Source organism: Thamnophis elegans, chromosome 2 (genome assembly GCF_009769535.1).
Source record: "Thamnophis elegans isolate rThaEle1 chromosome 2, rThaEle1.pri, whole genome shotgun sequence".
In the NCBI taxonomy this organism is placed as follows: domain Eukaryota; kingdom Metazoa; phylum Chordata; class Lepidosauria; order Squamata; family Colubridae; genus Thamnophis; species Thamnophis elegans.
In genome coordinates this window covers 166855024-166875072 of record NC_045542.1, presented here as the reverse complement: position 1 = coordinate 166875072, position 20049 = coordinate 166855024, and the positions used below count along the sequence as shown (strand labels likewise).

The 20049-nt window shown below is 42.7% G+C and overlaps 1 protein-coding gene and 1 pseudogene across 1 annotated transcript; both read right to left on the bottom strand.

Annotated features, from left to right (window-relative positions):
• Positions 1–956: 956 nt before the first annotated feature.
• On the bottom strand, positions 957–7571 carry LOC116502797 (annotated as a pseudogene).
• A 5654-nt stretch (positions 7572–13225) lies between these two features.
• Positions 13226–19761, bottom strand: LOC116502798 (zinc finger protein 91-like). The gene is given in 4 exon segments (XM_032208727.1): positions 13226–13728; positions 14149–15441; positions 15511–17732; positions 19459–19761. Coding segments are annotated over 3 exon segments (2811 nt in total). The 5' UTR covers positions 16538–17732; positions 19459–19761; the 3' UTR covers positions 13226–13237.
• Between the last annotated feature and the right edge of the window lie 288 nt (positions 19762–20049).

The window sequence follows — 20049 nt, the reverse complement described above, 5'->3', positions numbered from 1 at the left end:
CAGCTCTGAGTAGACAGTGTTCTGCTTAGTGACTCAAACATTTGATTAATGGCTGCATCAGGGAGAGCAGGGGGATTCGGGTAGTTAAGGAAAGCAATTTCACTTAAGAGCCATTGCAACCTGCAACCTTAATTCAAGGCACATAAGAGTTATATCTCGAGAACTACTTTTATGCGGGCTGTGGAATTCTGGGGCTGAAAATCGGGTGAAATCAAGGTAGAAGACTGAAACTCCACATGTGGAAATTCCATAATCAGCAGACAAAAGCTCCACCCACAATTCCTTTTTGAGGAATTCCTCTACTTTTGGAAAAGGAAATATCCAAAAGTTTTGCTGATAACCAGAAACTAGTAGTTAGCCATTTTTCCTTTTCCTTTTAACTCCACTTACAAATTTAATCATGAGAAATGTTTGAGCAAAATTAATCAGGCCAAAATTCAAACAATCAATTTCTCATGTATACTGGGAGATCACAAATGAAATTCAAGCATTCTCTAAACTCATCTATCTTTCCTCATATGAATTACCTTGTGTGCAATAAGGGATGATTTATGCTTGAAGTAATGATCGCAGACTCGACAATTCAAAGATTTCTACACGGTGTGAGTCCTCTGGTGTGCCACCAGGTTGAAATTCTGACTGAAACCTCCCCCACAATTAGGACATTCAAATAGTTTCTAACCTGTGTGAGTCCTCTGGTGTTTCACCAGGCTGGAATGATCACAGAATCCTTTCCTACAGGAAAGACATTAAAAGGGTTCTCTCCTGTGTGAGTCCTCTGGTGTCTCGCCAGATTGCAATTCTGATTAAAGCTTTTCCCACAAAAAGGACATTCAAAGGGTTTCTCTCCTGTGTGAGTCCTCTGGTGTGTCCGCAGGCTGGAACTCAGACTAAAACCTTTCCCACAATAAGGACATTCGAAGAGTTTCTCTCCTGTGTGAGTCCTCTGGTGTGTCCATAGGCTGGAACTCAGACTAAAACCTTTCCCACAATCAGGACATTTGAAGGGTTTCTCTCCTGTGTGAGTCCTGGTGTCTCACTAGATTAGAATTATCACTAAAGCTTTTCCCACAGATATGACATTCAAATGGTTTCTCACCTGTGTGAGTCCTCTGGTGTTTCACCAGGCTGGAATGATCACAGAAACCTTTCCTACAGGAAAGACATTCAAAGGGTTTCTCTCCTGTGTGAGTCCTCTGGTGTCTCACCAGATCGGAATTTGTAATAAAGCTTTTCCCACAGATAGGACATTCAAAGGATTTCTCTCCTGTGTGAGTCCTCTGGTGTGTCTGTACGCTGGAACTGTGACTAAAACCTTTTCCACAATCAGGACATTTTAAGGGTTTCTCTCCGGTGTGAGTCCTCTTGTGTGTCACCAGATTGAAATTCTGACTAAAGGTTTTCCCACAAATAGAACATTCAAAGGGTTTCTCTCCTGTGTGAGTCATTTGGTGTGTCACCACATTGGAATTCTGACTAAAGCCTTTCCCACAGATAGGACATTTAATGGGTTTCTCTCCTGTGTGAGTCCTCTGGTGTGTCCGTAGGCTGGAACTCTGACTAAAACCTTTTCCACAATCAGGACATTTGAAGGGTTTCTCTCCTGTATGAGTCCTCTGGTGTTTCACAAGACTGGAATTATCACTAAAGCTTTTCCCACAGATAGGACATCCAATGGGTTTCTCTCCTGTGTGAGTCCTCTGGTGTCTCAACAGGTTGGAATGATCACAGAAACCTTTCCTACAGGAAAGACATTCAAAGGGTTTCTCTCCTATGTGAGTCCTCTGGTGTCTCACCAGAATGGAATTCTGATTAAAGGTTTTCCCACAAATAGGACATTCAAAGGGTTTCTCTCCTGTATGAGTCCTCTGGTGTGTCACCAGGTTACAATGATCACTAAAGTTTTTCCCACAGATATGACATTAAAATGGTTTCTCACCTGTGTGAGTCCTCTGGTGTCTCACCAGATTGACATTCTGATTAAAGCTTTTCCCACAGATATGACATTCAAAGGGTTTCTCTCCTGTGTGAGTCCTCTGATGTGTCACCAGATTGGAATTCTGATTAAAGGTTCTCCCACAGATAGGACATTCAAAGGGCTTCTCTCCTGTGTGAGTCCTCTGCTGTTTCCGTAGGCTGAAACTCTCACTAAAACCTTTTCCACAATCAGGACATTTGAAGGACAATCAGGACATTTGAAGGACATTCTCTTCTGTGTGAGTCCTCTGGTGTCTCACCAGATCCAAATTTTTAATAAAGCTTTTCCCACAGATAGGACATTCAAAGGGTTTCTCTCCTGTGTGAGTCCTCTGATGTGTCACCAGATTGGAATTATGATTAAAGCTTTTCCCACAGATAGGACATTCAAAGGGTTTCTCTCCCGTGTGAGTCCTCTGATGTGTCACCAGATTGACATTCTGATTAAAGCTTTTCCCACAGATATGACATTCAAAGGGTTTCTCTCCTGTGTGAGTCCTCTGATGTGTAACCAGATTGGAATTCTGATTAAAGGTTTTCCCACAGATAGGACATTCAAAGGGCTTCTCTCCTGTGTGAGTCCTCTGGTGTTTCCGTAGGCTGAAACTCTCACTAAAACCTTTTCCACAATCAGGACATTTGAAGGGTTTCTCTCCTGTGTGAGTCCTCTGGTGTCTCACCAGATCCAAATTTTTAATAAAGCTTTCCCCACAGATAGGACATTCAAAGGGTTTCTCTCCTGTGTGAGTCCTCTGGTGTATCACCAGATGGGAATTCTGATTAAAGCTTTTCCCACAGATAGGACATTCAAAGGGCTTCTCTCCTGTGTGAGTCCTCTGATGTGTCACCAGATTGGAATTATGATTAAAGCTTTTCCCACAGATAGGACATTCAAAGGGTTTCTCTCCTGTGTGAGTCCTCTGGTGTGTTCGTAGGCTGGAACTCAGACTAAAACCTTTTCCACAATCAGGACATTTGAAGGGTTTCTCTCCGGTGTGAGTTCTCTGGTGTGTCACAAGACTGGAATTATCACTAAAGGTTTTCCCACAAATAGGACATTTGAAGAGTTTCTCTTCTGTGTGAGTCCTCTGGTGTCTCACCAGAATGGAATTCTGTTTAAAGGTTTTCCCACAAATAGGACATTCAAAGGGTTTCTCTCCTGTGTGAGTCCTCTGATGTGTCACCAGGTTGGAATTATCACTAAAGTTTTTCCCACAGATAGAACATTCAAAAGGTTTCTCACCTGTGTGAGTCCTCTGATGTGTCACCAGATTGGAATTCTGATTAAAGCTTTTCCCACAGATAGGACATTCAAAGGGTTTCTCTCCCGTGTGAGTCCTCTGATGTGTCACCAGATTGACATTCTGATTAAAGCTTTTCCCACAGTTATGACATTCAAAGGGTTTCTCTCCTGTGTGAGTCCTCTGATGTGTAACCAGATTGGAATTCTGATTAAAGGTTTTGCCACAGATAGGACATTCAAAGGGCTTCTCTCCTGTGTGAGTCCTCTGGTGTTTCCGTAGGCTGAAACTCTCACTAAAACCTTTTCCACAATCAGGACATTTGAAGGGTTTCTCTCCTGTGTGAGTTCTCTGGTGTCTCACCAGATCCAAATTTTTAATAAAGCTTTCCCCACAGATAGGATATTCAAAGGGTTTCTCTTCTGTGTGAGTCCTCTGGTGTCTCACCAGAATGGAATTCTGATTAAAGCTTTTCCCACAGATAGGACATTCAAAGGGCTTCTCTTCTGTGTGAGTCCTCTGATGTGTCACCAGATTGGAATTATGATTAAAGCTTTTCCCACAGATAGGACATTCAAAGGGTTTCTCTCCTGTGTGAGTCCTCTGGTGTGTTCGTAGGCTGGAACTCAGACTAAAACCTTTTCCACAATCAGGACATTTGAAGGGTTTCTCTCCGGTGTGAGTCCTCTGGTGTGTCACAAGACTGGAATTATCACTAAAGCTTTTCCCACAGATAGGACATTTGAAGGGTTTCTCTCCTGTGTGAGTCCTCTGGTGTGTCACCAGGCTGTAATTAAAACTAAAACCTTTCCCACAAATAGGACATTCAAAGGGTTTCTCTCCTGTGTGAGTCCTCTGGTGTCTCACCAGATTGACATTCTGATTAAAGCTTTTCCCACAGATATGACATTCAAAGGCTTTCTCTCCTGTGTGAGTCCTCTGATGTGTCACCAGATTGGAATTCTGATTAAAGGTTTTCCCACAGATAGGACATTCAAAGGGCTTCTCTCCTGTGTGAGTCATCTGGTGTTTCCGTAGCCTGAAACTCTCACTAAATCTTTTCCCACAGTCCGGACATTCAAAGGCTTTCTCTTTTGTGTGTGTGGTCTTGTGTCTCAGGAGGTGGGAATTTCTAATGAAACTTTTCCCACAATCTCCACACTTATAAGGTTTCTCCATGGAGTGAATCCTCTGATGTATTTTCAAGTACGATTGAAATTTCTCCCAGAGTCAGGACATTGAATGGGTTTTTCTCCTTTATGGTTCCTCTAGTATTTCACAAATTGGAATCATAACTGAAAGTTTTCCAACAATCAGGACATTCAAAGCATTTATCTCCTATGTGAGTCTTCTGATGTATCACCAGGCTGGAATTGTGACTTTCCCATAATCAGGACATTCAAAGGGTTTTTCTTCTGTGAGAGTTGTCTGGTGTCTCTTCAGATGGAAATTTCTAATGTTGTTTTTCCCACAATCTGGATACTCATACAGTTTCTCCCTGGAGTCAATCTACTGATGTGTCACCAGACTAAAATTGTGACTAAATTTTTCCCCACAATCATGACATTCAAATGGTTTCACTTTTGTGGTCTTGGGTGCTTCACTAGGGTGGAATTCTCACTGAAACTTTTCCCACAGAAAGGATGTCCAAATGGTTTTATTCCTGTGTGTGTATCCTTTAGTGTCTCAAGACCTGAGAATTTCTAATGTAACTTTCTCACAATCTGCAGTCATACGTTTTCTCCCTCCTGTGAGTTATCTGATGTAGCACCATGTTGCCATGCTCACTAAAGCATTTACATTGGGAGCACTTCCCTCTTGTGTGGTGAGACTTCCATGAACCACAAGGGAGCTGTTGTGACCATAGTTTTTGCCACATTCAGGTAATTTGTATGGATTTTCTCCTTTCTGGCCCCTCTAGTACATAATCAGTTGTGATTTGCAATCTGTGCTTTTCCCACAATAGGCAAATATATGGAGCTTTTTCACAGCTGATATACTTGAGGAGGTCAAAATTATGGACAATGTCTTGTTTAGTGGTGCTTTCATTTAAGTCGTCTTCTTCCTCACAGAGAGAGCCCTGCATTACTGTCTCTCTTCCTCCCCACGGACTTCCACATATATGCCTCTTTTGCTGAATGATATAAAATCTACGTTCACCTCTCATTCAATTTATCCTTTAATTCTGCATAATCTGCTTATTCTTTCTCAATTTTCTCTCTTTTGTCAGCTGCTGGAGGAAGAGCAGATTTGTATGGTTTTCTGCATGAAATGGAAAATATTTTGATTTCTGGCTTGATTTTCTTCCCTTTTCACCACTGATTGTTATTTACAGTTGTCCAGAGTGCTCTTATTGCCATCCTGGTCATCTGTAAGATGCAAAGAAAAGTGTAACTTTAATTGTTTATAAAATGGTTAGAGATGAAGTGAAAAAAGAAGTATACACCACTTTTGTTCATGGAAGTCCTCAGCTGCAAATAAGGGCAGAAAATACTGTCTACAACCCCCCTTGTGACATCCTTGTTCAAGTAGTCCTCACTTAACCTCCCACAATTGGAACTGATATTTGCGTCACTAAGCAGCTCAATCATTAAGCATCTTGTCACATGACAGTGCCAACTTATATCTGCTCCTCTGTAGTTGCTAAGCTAATTACTGTGGGTTGTTAAAGGGAATTTCATATGACTGTGACTTGCAATTTCCTGCCAGTATATCCACTGATTTTGCTTGTCAGAAGCTAGCTGGGAAGGTCACAACTGGGGATCATGAGTGTGGGATGCCGCCGCCATCATAAATGTGCAACTATCGGCAGAACCCAAATTGGTGCAATTCCTTCTCCTGCACCTTCAAAACCAGAGTCACTACTAAAGTGCGGTCACGGAACAAGTGCTAGGATTACCACAAATTTTGTGGACCAGGTGCACATCTGCTTCTAGTGTGTAACTTTGAAGGCTCAGGAAGGAAGTGGTAAGTGAGGACTACCTGTGCAACAAAGATGCCAATAGCTATTTTTTAGAAAGTGCTGGATTAAGCACAATTGAATCCGATTAATACATGGATGGGACAGGAAATACCATACTTATTGGCAAGACATGGAAGTTAAAAAACTTGTAAATGTTATTCATCTCTCATTCTCAATACATATGTGGATTACAAACTATATCAAGAGGGCAACATCAAGATATAATGGAAGACTTTAGCTACCCTGATATCAACTGGGAGACAAAGTGTACAGCAAGCAGAAGATTGAATAGATCGTAACCAACTTAGCTGACAACTTTGTCATCCCAAAGATAGAGGAGTGAACTAGTGGAAAAACTATACTCGACCTAATTCTTACTAATAGGGAAGCGATAGAAGGAGTTGAAGTTGTCGGAATCTTGGGCGAGTGACCACGTCTTACTGGAATTCAATATAATGCAAACACAAGCAATAGAATATAACCCAACAAGTGTCTTAAACTTTAGAAGAGCTGATTTTAACAAATTCAGAGCCTAAGCAAAATTTCATGGATAAAAAAGAGAAAATAATGCAAGGACTGTGGGAAACTAGGGGTGACATGATAGCCATCTTCCAATACTTGAGGAGTTGCCACAAAAGAGGGAGGGGTGTCATCCTATTCTCCAAAGCCCCTGGAGGCAGGACAAGGACCTGCATGGACACTCATCAAGGAGAGAAGCAGCCTAGAACTAAGGAGAAATTTCCTGACACTAAGAACAGTGAACCAGTGGAAGGTTTCCCTTCAGAAGTTGTGGATGCTCCATCATTGGTGGCTTTTAAACAGAGACCTTTGTCTGAAATGATATTGGGCCTCCTGCTTGATCAGGGCGTCGGAATAGAAGACCCACAAGGTCCCTCCCAGCTCTGTTACAAACCCTCCAGTGATGGGAGCACCCACAACCTCTGGGGGGAAGCCATTCCCGAAGAATCAACCTTCACTGGAAGGAGACTTTTTCAATCTTCCCATCAGAAGGGAAATTGCAGCCACCAGTTTCACAGCGTGCAGCACCAGTGGACTTAAATTTGGGGAGGGAAGGAACCTGCAGCAGCAGCTGAGATGCTTCAGCCCAGTTGCTTCTTTGCTTCCAGGCCGTGGAGGAAACCAAACAGCCCGACTTACTCCCGGACTCACCTTCCAGCTGCTGCTTCGATCATGAGAAGAGCAAAAAACCCGCTCTGCACACCACTCTCCTCCCATGAGTGATCCGGAAGAGGAAGTTCAGCTGTCTTAAAGGTACTTTTTTCAAAAGGCAACTGGACTTTCTTTCTTCTACGCTTCCCGTCGCTTTCCAACCTTTCTAGCAACACAGTAGTACTCGATGGTTTTAACTCCTTTAAGCTCAACCACAGGTATTATCCGCTTTCTAGGCATAGGTGTTGCCTGTTTGAGCACCATCTTCAGATAGGAAGCAGAAAAAAATCCTTCTCCAATTTCTACCTAAGGTGCTTGCACTGAAATAAAGGACACGTGTGGGAAAGGGTGATATGGAAACCATAGCAAGCTTGCTAAAAATTCATTGCAACAGGATGTAGGCATGGCTACCTTAGTATTTTCCTTACTGTGTCATATACTGTCAAACAACCAGCTGTGTTTCCTGCTTGGGTGACTAGGTAAAATATAGAAGCGTGCTGAAAAAAATATACAGGCTCTTTCCCAGCCTTTGTCCAAATCTGAATACAGGTATTCCTTGATTTCCCACCGCACTGAATCTTCTAAATAAAAAGTTAAAAACTCAAAATGTACTATGGGAGAAGCCAAAAGGCACAAATAGGAGAGTTTTGAAGACCTCAAAAAAGAAGTAGTATGCTGGAAATAGGAAGTATATTGAAAGCTATGCTATATTACTGCTGAAGTTACATTTAGAAAAATTTAGAAAACTGATGAGGTTTCTCTGTGTACACGTTAGAATAAATAGCTTGGCTGAGCTCTGTATTACACATACTGGTATGCAGGAAGGCTAAGATGTAAAACAGGCAGGAATTACTTTAAGCAGTGGTTCCCAAACCTTTTCAGTCCACCGCCCCCTTGGTGCTATAAACTGATCCTCAGTGCCTCCCACCCAGTGGTGGAATTCAATTTTTTTTACTACCGGTTCTGTGGGCGTGGCTTGGTGGGCATGGCTGGGGATCATGTGACCGGGCAGTTTGTAGGACGGAAGGAAGATAGTAACAGTAAAATTCAAAACTGTAACAATTAATTGCACATTTATTCAAAATCCAATTTAAAAACCTTTTTAGTTAAAGTTAATTCAACACAATTGTTGAACATGATCCAGTGATACCAGGTTCTCAAAGTCTGATAGTCATTTTTCAAGAACCTTAGTAACGTAGTAAACTCAGTAAAATTTAGTAACTACTTCACTGTTCAGTAAATTCTGTGTAATACAGTGCATGCCTGATCATTCACACACACACTGCTGCCTTTTGTTTTTTCCCCAAAATAACAGGGTGGGGTGGGGGTAGAGAAGGAAGAAGACTTTGTTCTGTGGTATCTGCCATTTCAGAAATGCTCATTAGACTGCCCCACGTGATCAGTCTTTCCGTATTCCTCAATATATTGGTGCCCAGCAGCTGGTCAAAATCCTAGTAGTACTTATGGAGCTGTAGATGATACTATGGCAAAATACAAGTCTTGCAGCTCATGTATACTTACACAACATAAGAGTGATGCCATTATCCAGGTTTATCTGTGACAAAGGTCTCACTGTGCATAAATATCAAGATAGGAAGGGCACTTTATTAAAAAAAACTGCAGTGTTTTGACTCCATTTGGTTATAAAACATCTTGTTTGGCATACTGGAACATTTGGACAGCATTTTCTTCTAATATGGAACGTTGTTCTATCATAATTTTGTTTTGCTTTGTTTTTTCCTGTATGTGACAATAACCAACTTTAGACCACTTTTTTATTTACTTTTAAAAAAACTGTATATGTTGGAAATGCTTATTCCTCTTCCACAATCTCCCCTATATTTCAGCGTTCAATTAGATTACTTTGCAACTGAAAGTTTGAGAAACCATCCCAAGTACCCTTCCTCCCGCTCCTAGCTTTTTAAGGCCACCTCTACGAATGGAGCGAGGAGGCAGAGGGGGGCTAGCCTCTCTCCCCCCCACCGCATGTTTACCTTTATTGCATTTCTAAGGTGGGAGGGGTAGAGGCAGGCGAGAGTGGTGCATCCGTGTGGAGCGAGTGCAAGAGGGATTGGGGGAGGGGTTGGCTCCGTTGCACATGCGCACTGCGATGCAATGCAATCATCGCGGAGGCGGCTCACAACACAGTCCCGGAAGGGGAGTCAGAAGTAAAGCCATTTATAAAAGTGCGAGAGAGGCAGGCGAGGGCTCTTGCGTAATGACATCGGACTCTGCTGCGTAATGCAGCACCAATTCCCAATCTCTGAAATGCAGGCCCAAGGACAGCCCTGTTCAGTCCCACATCTCTTCTCCATGCACAGCACACACAGAGTCGTATCAGAGGAGAAATGCAGGCAAAAGGCTCTTCTCTTTTTTCTCTGCCTCACTTCCCCCCCCCCTTGCAGCCTGACATGCTTGTATGCCTCCTGAGCGAGCGAGCGAAAAATCCTTCCAGTCTTTGGGACGTTAGACTGAATTTCACCTCTGCTGGAAGTGCCCAGATGACTGGCGGCCAACAGAACCCCAGGCAGAATTGCGCCCTGCAAGGGGGCCATTTCCAGCACCCCGCTGCCACCTCCTTTGCCTCTTAGCGCCCCCCCTTGCATCTTAGTGCCCCCCCTGCTGCCCCCTTGCCTCTTAGCGTCCCCCTAAGTCATCCCACCGCCCCTCAGGGGACGGTACCACCCCCTTTGGGAACCACTGCTCTAAAGGGAGATGAGAAAATTCTTTCTGACTCTGACTTGTAAACTGTGTGGCAAATGCTGTGTAAAACCCCCAGTGGACGTTGGTGGAGTACAAAGACTTTGAGAGAGATTTCGTGTTACTTTTTCTACACAATAAAGTTGTTGCTTACAATCCCAATGTGTGAGGCGTGGGCACGCCTGGTAAGGCGGCTGCAGCCGGAAAGGTAAGGAAAAACCAAAAGTGCCTTTGAGTCCAGAAGGATCTCCTTCCTTCTTTCAACACGAAGGCAAGAAAAATTCTTGAGGAGGAAATGGGGAATACGCCTGGAACCTTCTTTCTGCAGACTTCAAGCATGCTCTGTTAGGCTTGGAACTGTTTTACTATAGGAGAAATAGTTTGTACAGGTAGTCCTCAACTTACAACGATTGAGGCCAAAATTTTTGTTAAGTCAGTCACATTTAGGGCAATTTGCTCCATTTTGTGACCTTGCCACAGTTAAGTGAATAACCACAATTGTTAAATTAGCAACATGGGTGAATCTAGTTTTTCCCGTTGACGTTACTTGTCAGAAGGTCACAAGAGGTGATATTAAATATTTCCTAGTTCAGAAGTTTTCTTCTGCTTCAAAGTGGTATGGTTAATGGGGGGCAATGTTCCCTCTAATTTTTTTTCAGTGTGAGCGGAAAAGTACAGTGTTTGAGCGGCACAGTTTCATGCCTGAGCACCTAAGAGAGCCACAGTTTGAACTGCTGTCACGTCTGCTGGACATTTGCGCAACATTCCAAGCGTCAAGCGCCGATTGCTAGCGAGGTTTCAGCCTGATGAATGCCAGGCATGAAAAGTGCCACTCAAAGACTATACTTTTCCGCTCACCCTGAAAAAAAAAAGGCTCTCTGCTCAGCTTTTAGATTGTTAGACTGGCTAGAGAGAGACATGGCACCAACAGGGTCCTGGGTCCTGGCATTTTGCAGGCAACCTGTCCTCTCACATTCCTTTGGAATGCAACCCATCACATGTGAATTAGATTTTGCCAATTATCCTATTAAAAGATAACGCTATTATTCTAAAATACGACTAACTCGATATTAAAAACTGTAAATATGTAATGCTGATAAATAATAGCAGTAATTGTTATTTAGTATGATTAAAATCAGTATTGATATATCAATATAATATCTATCGAAATTGACAATATACACTAAAATAACAATACAAATATATAATGTGGAATATAAATGTAATAAATATAATATATAAATGCAACATAAATGTAATAAAATAATTTATCATGAAACTCTCCCCCTTTAAAGTAGTAAGATCAATTAAATAGTCTAGCAAGTTTGGACAATATGCTATATGTTATGTTACTTAAAAATATATATACCTCAGAATCAGATACAACATCCACATCATTTCCAACTGAGTCAATAAAATCATATGCCATGCCAAAACTATTTTAAATAAAGATATGAAATTAATCAAGTATTGCATTTATTTTTCAAAATGAATGTACAATTTTTTTATTATTTAAGTTTTGTACCCTATATTTTCTAACTAACGTTAACTTTAAAAAGACGTTACATCAGACTACAATACAAGTAATTAAATGAAGACTAAAATAAGTGTTTTGGCATATTGAGCTTTTTATATTTCTTTCTTATATTGCTTCCTTAGTTGAGAACTTGCTCCTCAGCTTACTTACGCATTAACTGTTTGTTGCTTTTATGGTTTATTCATTCACTGCTCCATCTTCAGTTTTTTTCACAGGGGGCAGGGCTTCCTTCCTCCCTCCCTCCCTTCCTTCCTTCCCTCCCTCCCTCCCTCCACTCCTTTGGCCACCAATTTTGATCCAATTCTCTCTCTCTCTCACTCTCTCTCTCTCTCTCTCACACACACACACACACACACGTTCTTTGGGGGGGGTTGAATTACTCCGCCTCACTGCGCAAAGTCGGCTCAGCATGTGTTCGTCCCCCACTTACGCCGAATCAAATCCGCGGCCGGCGGGACCAGGGGGTTGCATTTCAAAGCCGCCAGTCCTCTTGCTTCTTCTCTTTCACCAGCAAAGCTCCCGCTGGCTTCCCGGCCCATGGCAGTGGTGCCTCTCCCTCCACGCAGAGCACCTGAGCTGGCTCCCGCGTTATCCCTCCCCCTTCCTCCTCTGCCGTGCTTTTGAGGCCGCGGGAGCTAGTAGGAAAGCGGCGGAGGTGGAGGCAACAAAGGAAACAAAGCAAAAGGATGTCGTGGAGGGTGGGGGTGGCCTAGAGATTCCTACGGCAGGCAGGCCTAGCCCTGCGCTAGGTCTCCAAGGAGTTATGCTTAGTGACTCAAACATTTGATTAATGGCTGCATCAGGGAGAGCAGGGGGATTCGGGTAGTTAAGGAAAGCAATTTCACTTAAGAGCCATTGCAACCTGCAACCTTAATTCAAGGCACATAAGAGTTATATCTCGAGAACTACTTTTATGCGGGCTGTGGAATTCTGGGGCTGAAAATCGGGTGAAATCAAGGTAGAAGACTGAAACTCCACATATGGAAATTCCATAATCAGCAGACAAAAGCTCCACCCACAATTCCATTTTGAGGAATTCCTCTACTTTTAGAAAAGGAAATATCCAAAAGTTTTGCTGATAACCAGAAACTAGTAGTTAGCCATTTTTCCTTTTCCTTTTAACTCCACTTACAAATTTAATCATGAGAAATGTTTGAGCAAAATTAATCAGGCCAAAATTCAAACAATCAATTTCTCATGTATACTGGGAGATCACAAATGAAATTCAAGTATTCTCTAAACTCATCTATCTTTCCTCATATGAATTACCTTGTGTGCAATAAGGGATGATTTATGCTTGAAGTAATGATCGCAGACTCGACAATTCAAAGATTTCTACACGGTGCGAGTCCTCTGGTGTGCCACCAGGTTGAAATTCTGACTGAAATCTCCCCCACAATTAGGACATTCAAATAGTTTCTAACCTGTGTGAGTCCTCTGGTGTTTCATCAGGCTGGAATGATCACAGAATCCTTTCCTACAGGAAAGACATTAAAAGGGTTCTCTCCTGTGTGAGTCCTCTGGTGTCTCGCCAGATTGCAATTCTGATTAAAGCTTTTCCCACAATAAGGACATTCGAAGAGTTTCTCTCCTGTGTGAGTCCTCTGGTGTGTCCATAGGCTGGAACTCATACTAAAACCTTTCCCACAATCAGGACATTTGAAGGGTTTCTCTCCTGTGTGAGTCCTGGTGTCTCACTAGATTAGAATTATCACTAAAGCTTTTCCCACAGATATGACATTCAAATGGTTTCTCACCTGTGTGAGTCCTCTGGTGTTTCACCAGGCTGGAATGATCACAGAAACCTTTCCTACAGGAAAGACATTCAAAGGGTTTCTCTCCTGTGTAAGTCCTCTGGTGTCTCACCAGATCGGAATTTGTAATAAAGCTTTCCCCACAGATAGGACATTCAAAGGGTTTCTCTCCTGTGTGAGTCCTCTGGTGTGTCTGTACGCTGGAACTGTGACTAAAACCTTTTCCACAATCAGGACATTTGAAGGGTTTCTCTCCGGTGTGAGTCCTCTTGTGTGTCACCAGATTGAAATTCTGACTAAAGGTTTTCCCACAAATAGGACATTCAAAGGGTTTCTCTCCTGTGTGAGTCCTCTGGTGTGTCCGTAGGCTGGAACTCTGACTAAAACCTTTTCCACAATCAGGACATTTGGAGGGTTTCTCTCCTGTATGAGTCCTCTGGTGTGTCACAAGACTGGAATTATCACTAAAGCTTTTCCCACAGATAAGACATTCAATGAGTTTCTCTCCTGTGTGAGTCCTCTGGTGTCTCAACAGGTTGGAATGATCACAGGAACCTTTCCTACAGGAAAGACATTCAAAGGGTTTCTCTCCTATGTGAGTCCTCTGGTGTCTCACCAGAATGGAATTCTGATTAAAGGTTTTCCCACAAATAGGACATTCAAAGGGTTTCTCTCCTGTGTGAGTCCTCTGGTGTCTCACCAGATTGACATTCTGATTAAAGCTTTTCCCACAGATAAGACATTTAACGGGTTTCTCTCCTGTGTGAGTCCTCTGGTGTTTCCGTAGGCTGAAACTCTCACTAAAACCTTTCCCACAATCAGGACATTTGAAGGGTTTCTCTCCTGTGTGAGTCCTCTGGTGTCTCACCAAATCCAAATTTTTAATAAAGCTTTCCCCACAGATAGGACATTCAAAGGGTTTCTCTCCTGTGTGAGTCCTCTGGTGTATCACCAGATGCGAATTCTGATTAAAGCTTTTCCCACAGATAGGACATTCAAAGGGCTTCTCTCCTGTGTGAGTCCTCTGATGTGTCACCAGATTGGAATTCTGATTAAAGGTTTTCCCACAGATAGGACATTCAAAGGGCTTCTCTCCTGTGTGAGTCCTCTGGTGTTTCCGTAGGCTGAAACTCTCACTAAAAACTTTTCCACGATCAGGACATTTGAAGGGTTTCTCTCCGGTGTGAGTCCTCTGGTGTGTCACAAGACTGGAATTATCACTAAAGCTTTTCCCACAGATAGGACATTTGAAGGGTTTCTCTCCTGTGTGAGTCCTCTGATGTTTCCGTAGGCTGAAACTCTCACTAAAACCTTTTCCACAATCAGGACATTTGAAAGGTTTCTCTCCTGTGTGAGTCCTCTGGTGTCTCACCAGATCCAAATTTTTAATAAAACTTTCCCCACAGATAGGACATTCAAAGGGTTTCTCTTCTGTGTGAGTCCTCTGGTGTCTCACCAGAATGGAATTCTGATTAAAGCTTTTCCCACAGATAGGACATTCAAAGGGCTTCTCTCCTGTGTGAGTCCTCTGATGTGTCACCAGATTGGAATTATGATTAAAGCTTTTCCCACAGATAGGACATTCAAAGGGTTTCTCTCCTGTGTGAGTCCTCTGGTGTGGTCGTAGGCTGGAACTCAGACTAAAACCTTTTCCACAATCAGGACATTTGAAGGGTTTCTCTCCGGTGTGAGTCCTCTGGTGTGTCACAAGACTGGAATTATCACTAAAGCTTTTCCCACAGATAGGACATTTGAAGGGTTTCTCTTCTGTGTGAGTCCTCTGGTGTCTCACCAGAATGGAATTCTGATTAAAGCTTTTCCCACAGATAGGACATTCAAAGGGCTTCTCTCCTGTGTGAGTCCTCTGATGTGTCACCAGATTGGAATTATGATTAAAGCTTTTCCCACAGATAGGACATTCAAAGGGTTTCTCTCCTGTGTGAGTCCTCTGGTGTGTTCGTAGGCTGGAACTCAGACTAAAACCTTTTCCACAATCAGGACATTTGAAGGGTTTCTCTCCGGTGTGAGTCCTCTGGTGTGCCACAAGACTGGAATTATCACTAAAGCTTTTCCCACAGATAGGACATTTGAAGGGTTTCTCTTCTGTGTGAGTCCTCTGGTGTCTCACCAGAATGGAATTCTGATTAAAGCTTTTCCCACAGATAGGACATTCAAAGGGCTTCTCTCCTGTGTGAGTCCTCTGATGTGTCACCAGATTGGAATTATGATTAAAGCTTTTCCCACAGATAGGACATTCAAAGGGTTTCTCTCCTGTGTGAGTCCTCTGGTGTGGTCGTAGGCTGGAACTCAGACTAAAACCTTTTCCACAATCAGGACATTTGAAGGGTTTCTCTCCGGTGTGAGTCCTCTGGTGTGTCACAAGACTGGAATTATCACTAAAGCTTTTCCCACAGATAGGACATTTGAAGGGTTTCTCTTCTGTGTGAGTCCTCTGGTGTCTCACCAGAATGGAATTCTGATTAAAGCTTTTCCCACAGATAGGACATTCAAAGGGCTTCTCTCCTGTGTGAGTCCTCTGATGTGTCACCAGATTGGAATTATGATTAAAGCTTTTCCCACAGATAGGACATTCAAAGGGTTTCTCTCCTGTGTGAGTCCTCTGGTGTGTTCGTAGGCTGGAACTCAGACTAAAACCTTTTCCACAATCAGGACATTTGAAGGGTTTCTCTCCGGTGTGAGTCCTCTGGTGTGCCACAAGACTGGAATTATCACTAAAGCTTTTCCCACAGATAGGACATTTGAAGGGTTTCTCTCCTGTGTGAGTCCTCTGGTGTGTCACCAGGCTGTAATTAAAACTAAAACCTTTCCCACAAATAGGACATTCAAAGGGTTTCTCTCCTGTGTGAGTCCTCTGGTGTCTCACCAGATTGACATTCTGATTAAAGCTTTTCCCACAGATATGACATTCAAAGGGTTTCTCTCCTGTGTGAGTCCTCTGATGTGTCACCAGATTGAAATTCTGATTAAAGGTTTTCCCACAGATAGGACATTCAAAGGGCTTCTCTCCTGTGTGAGTCATCTGGTGTTTCCGTAGCCTGAAACTCTCACTAAATCTTTTCCCACAGTCCGGACATTCAAAGAGTTTCTCTTCTGTGTGTGTAGTCTTGTGTCTCAGGAGGTGGGAATTTCTAATGAAACTTTTCCCACAATCTCCACACTTATAAAGTTTCTCCATGGAGTAATCCTCTGATGTATTACCAGATGGGAATTATGACTGAAACCTCTCCCACAGTCAGAACATTGAATGGGTTTTTCTCCTTTATGGTTCCTCTAGTGTTTCACAAATTGGAATCATAACTGAAAGTTTTCCAACAATCAGGACATTCAAAGCATTTATCTCCTATGTGAGTCTTCTGATGTATCACCAGGCTGGAATTGTGACTTTCCCATAATCAGGACATTCAAAGGGTTTTTCTTCTGTGAGAGTTGTCTGGTGTCTCTTCAGATGGAAATTTCTAATGTTGTTTTTCCCACAATCTGGATACTCATACAGTTTCTCCCTGGAGTCAATCTACTGATGTGTCACCAGACTAAAATTGTGACTAAATTTTTCCCCACAATCATGACATTCAAATGGTTTCACTTTTGTGGTCTTGGGTGCTTCACTAGGGTGGAATTCTCACTGAAACTTTTCCCACAGAAAGGATGTCCAAATGGTTTTATTCCTGTGTGTGTATCCTTTAGTGTCTCAAGACCTGAGAATTTCTAATGTAACTTTCTCACAATCTGCAGTCATACGTTTTCTCCCTCCTGTGAGTTATCTGATGTAGCACCATGTTGCCATGCTCACTAAAACATTTACATTGGGAGCACTTCCCTCTTGTGTGGTGAGACTTCCATGAACCACAAGGGAGCTGTTGTGACCATAGTTTTTGCCACATTCAGGTAATTTGTATGGATTTTCTCCTTTCTGGCCCCTCTAGTACATAATCAGTTGTGATTTGCAATCTGTGCTTTTCCCACAATAGGCAAATCTATGGAGCTTTTTCAAAGCTGATATATTTGAGGAGGTCAAAATTATGGACAATGTCTTGTTTAGTGGTGCTTCATTTAAGTCATCTTCTTCCTCACAGAGAGAGGCCTGCATTACTGTCTGCCTTCCTCCCCACGGACTTCCACATATATCCCTCTTTTGCTGAATGATATAAAATCTACATTCACCTCTCATTCAATTTATCCTTTAATTCTGCATGATCTGCTTATTCTTTCTCAATTTTCTCTCTTTTGTTAGCTGCTGGAGGAAGAGCAGATTTGTATGGTTTTCTGCAGGAAATGGAAAATATTTTGATTTCTGGCTTGATTTTCTTCCCTTATCAACACTGATCGTTATTTACACTTGTCCAGAGTGCTCTTATTGCCATCCTGGTCATCTGTAAGATGCAAAGAAAAGTGTAACTTTGTTTATAAAATGGTTAGAGATGAAGTGAAAAAAGAAGTATACACCACTTTTGTTCATGGAAGTCCTCAGCTGCAAATAAGGGCAGAAAATACTGTCTACAACCCCTCTTGTGACATCCTTGTTCAAGTAGTCCTCACTTAACCTCCCGCAATTGGAACTGATATTTGCGTCACTAAGCAGCTCAATCATTAAGCATCTTGTCACATGACAGTGCCAACTTATATCTGCTCCTCTGTAGTTGCTAAGCTAATTACTGTGGGTTGTTAAAGGCAATTTCATATGACTGTGACTTGCAACTTCCTGCCAGTATATCCACTGATTTTGCTTGTCAGAAGCTAGCTGGGAAGGTCACAACTGGGGATCATGAGTGTGGGATGCCGCCGCCATCATAAATGTGCAACTATCGGCAGAACCCAAATTGGTGCAATTCCTTCTCCTGCACCTTCAAAACCAGAGTCACTACTAAAGTGCGGTCACGGAACAAGTGCTAGGATTACCACAAATTTTGTGGACCAGGTGCACATCTGCTTCTAGTGTGTAACTTTGAAGGCTCAGGAAGGAAGTGGTAAGTGAGGACTACCTGTGCAACAAAGATGCCAATAGCTATTTTTTAGAAAGTGCTGGATTAAGCACAATTGAATCCGATTAATACATGGATGGGACAGGAAATACCATACTTATTGGCAAGACATGGAAGTTAAAAAACTTGTAAATGTTATTCATCTCTCATTCTCAATACATATGTGGATTACAAACTATATCAAGAGGGCAACATCAAGATATAATGGAAGACTTTAGCTACCCTGATATCAACTGGGAGACAAAGTGTACAGCAAGCAGAAGATTGAATAGATCGTAACCAACTTAGCTGACAACTTTGTCATCCCAAAGATAGAGGAGTGAACTAGTGGAAAAACTATACTTGACCTAATTCTTACTAATAGGGAAGCGATAGAAGGAGTTGAAGTTGTCGGAATCTTGGGCGAGTGACCACGTCTTACTGGAATTCAATATAATGCAAACACAAGCAATAGAATATAACCCAACAAGTGTCTTAAACTTTAGAAGAGCTGATTTTAACAAATTCAGAGCCTAAGCAAAATTTCATGGATCAAAAAGAGAAAATAATGCAAGGACTGTGGGAAACTAGGGGTGACATGATAGCCATCTTCCAATACTTGAGTTGCCACAAAAGAGGGAGGGGTGTCATCCTATTCTCCAAAGCCCCTGGAGGCAGGACAAGGACCTGCATGGACACTCATCAAGGAGAGAAGCAGCCTAGAACTAAGGAGAAATTTCCTGACACTTCAGAAGTTGTGGATGCTCTATCACTGGTGGCTTTTAAACAGAGACGTTTGTCTGAAATGATATTGGGCCTCCTGCTTGATCAGGGCGTCGGAATAGAAGACCCGCAAGGTCCCTCCCAGCTCTGTCACAAACCCTCCGGTGATGGGAGCACCCACAACCTCTGTGGGGAAGCCATTCCCGAAGAATCAACCTTCACTGGAAGGAGACTTTTTCAATCTTCCCATCAGAAGGGAAATTGCAGCCACCAGTTTCACAGCGTGCAGCACCAGTGGACTTAAATTTGGGGAGGGGGGGAACCTGCAGCAGCAGCTGAGATGCTTCAGCCCAGTTGCTTCTTTGCTTCCAGGCCGTGGAGGAAACCAAACAGCCCGACTTACTCCCGGACTCACCTTCCAGCTGCTGCTTCGATCATGAGAAGAGCAAAAAACCCGCTCTGCACACCACTCTCCTCCCATGAGTGATCCGGAAGAGGAAGTTCAGCTGTCCCAAAGGTGCTTTTTTCAAAAGGCAACTGGACTTTCTTTCTTCTACGCTTCCCGTCGCTTTCCAACCTTTCTAGCAACACAGTACTCGATGGTTTTAACCCCTTTAAGCTCAACCACAGGTATTATCCGCTTTCTAGGCACAGGTGTTGCCTGATTGAGCACCATCTTCAGATAGGAGGCAGAAAAAAAATCCTTCTCCAGTTTCTACTTAAGGTGTTTGCACTGAAATAAAGGACACGTGTGGGAAAGGGTGATATGGAAACCATAGCAAGCTTGCTAAAAATTCATTGCAACAGGATGTAGGCATGGCTACCTTAGTATTTTCCTTACTGTGTCATATACTGTCAAACAACCAGCTGTGTTTCCTGCTTGGGTGACTAGGTAAAATATAGAAGCTTGCTGAAAAAAATATACAGGCTCTTTCCCAGCCTTTGTCCAAATCTGAATACAGGTATTCCTTGATTTCCCACCGGACTCCAGCCCAAAATTTCTGTG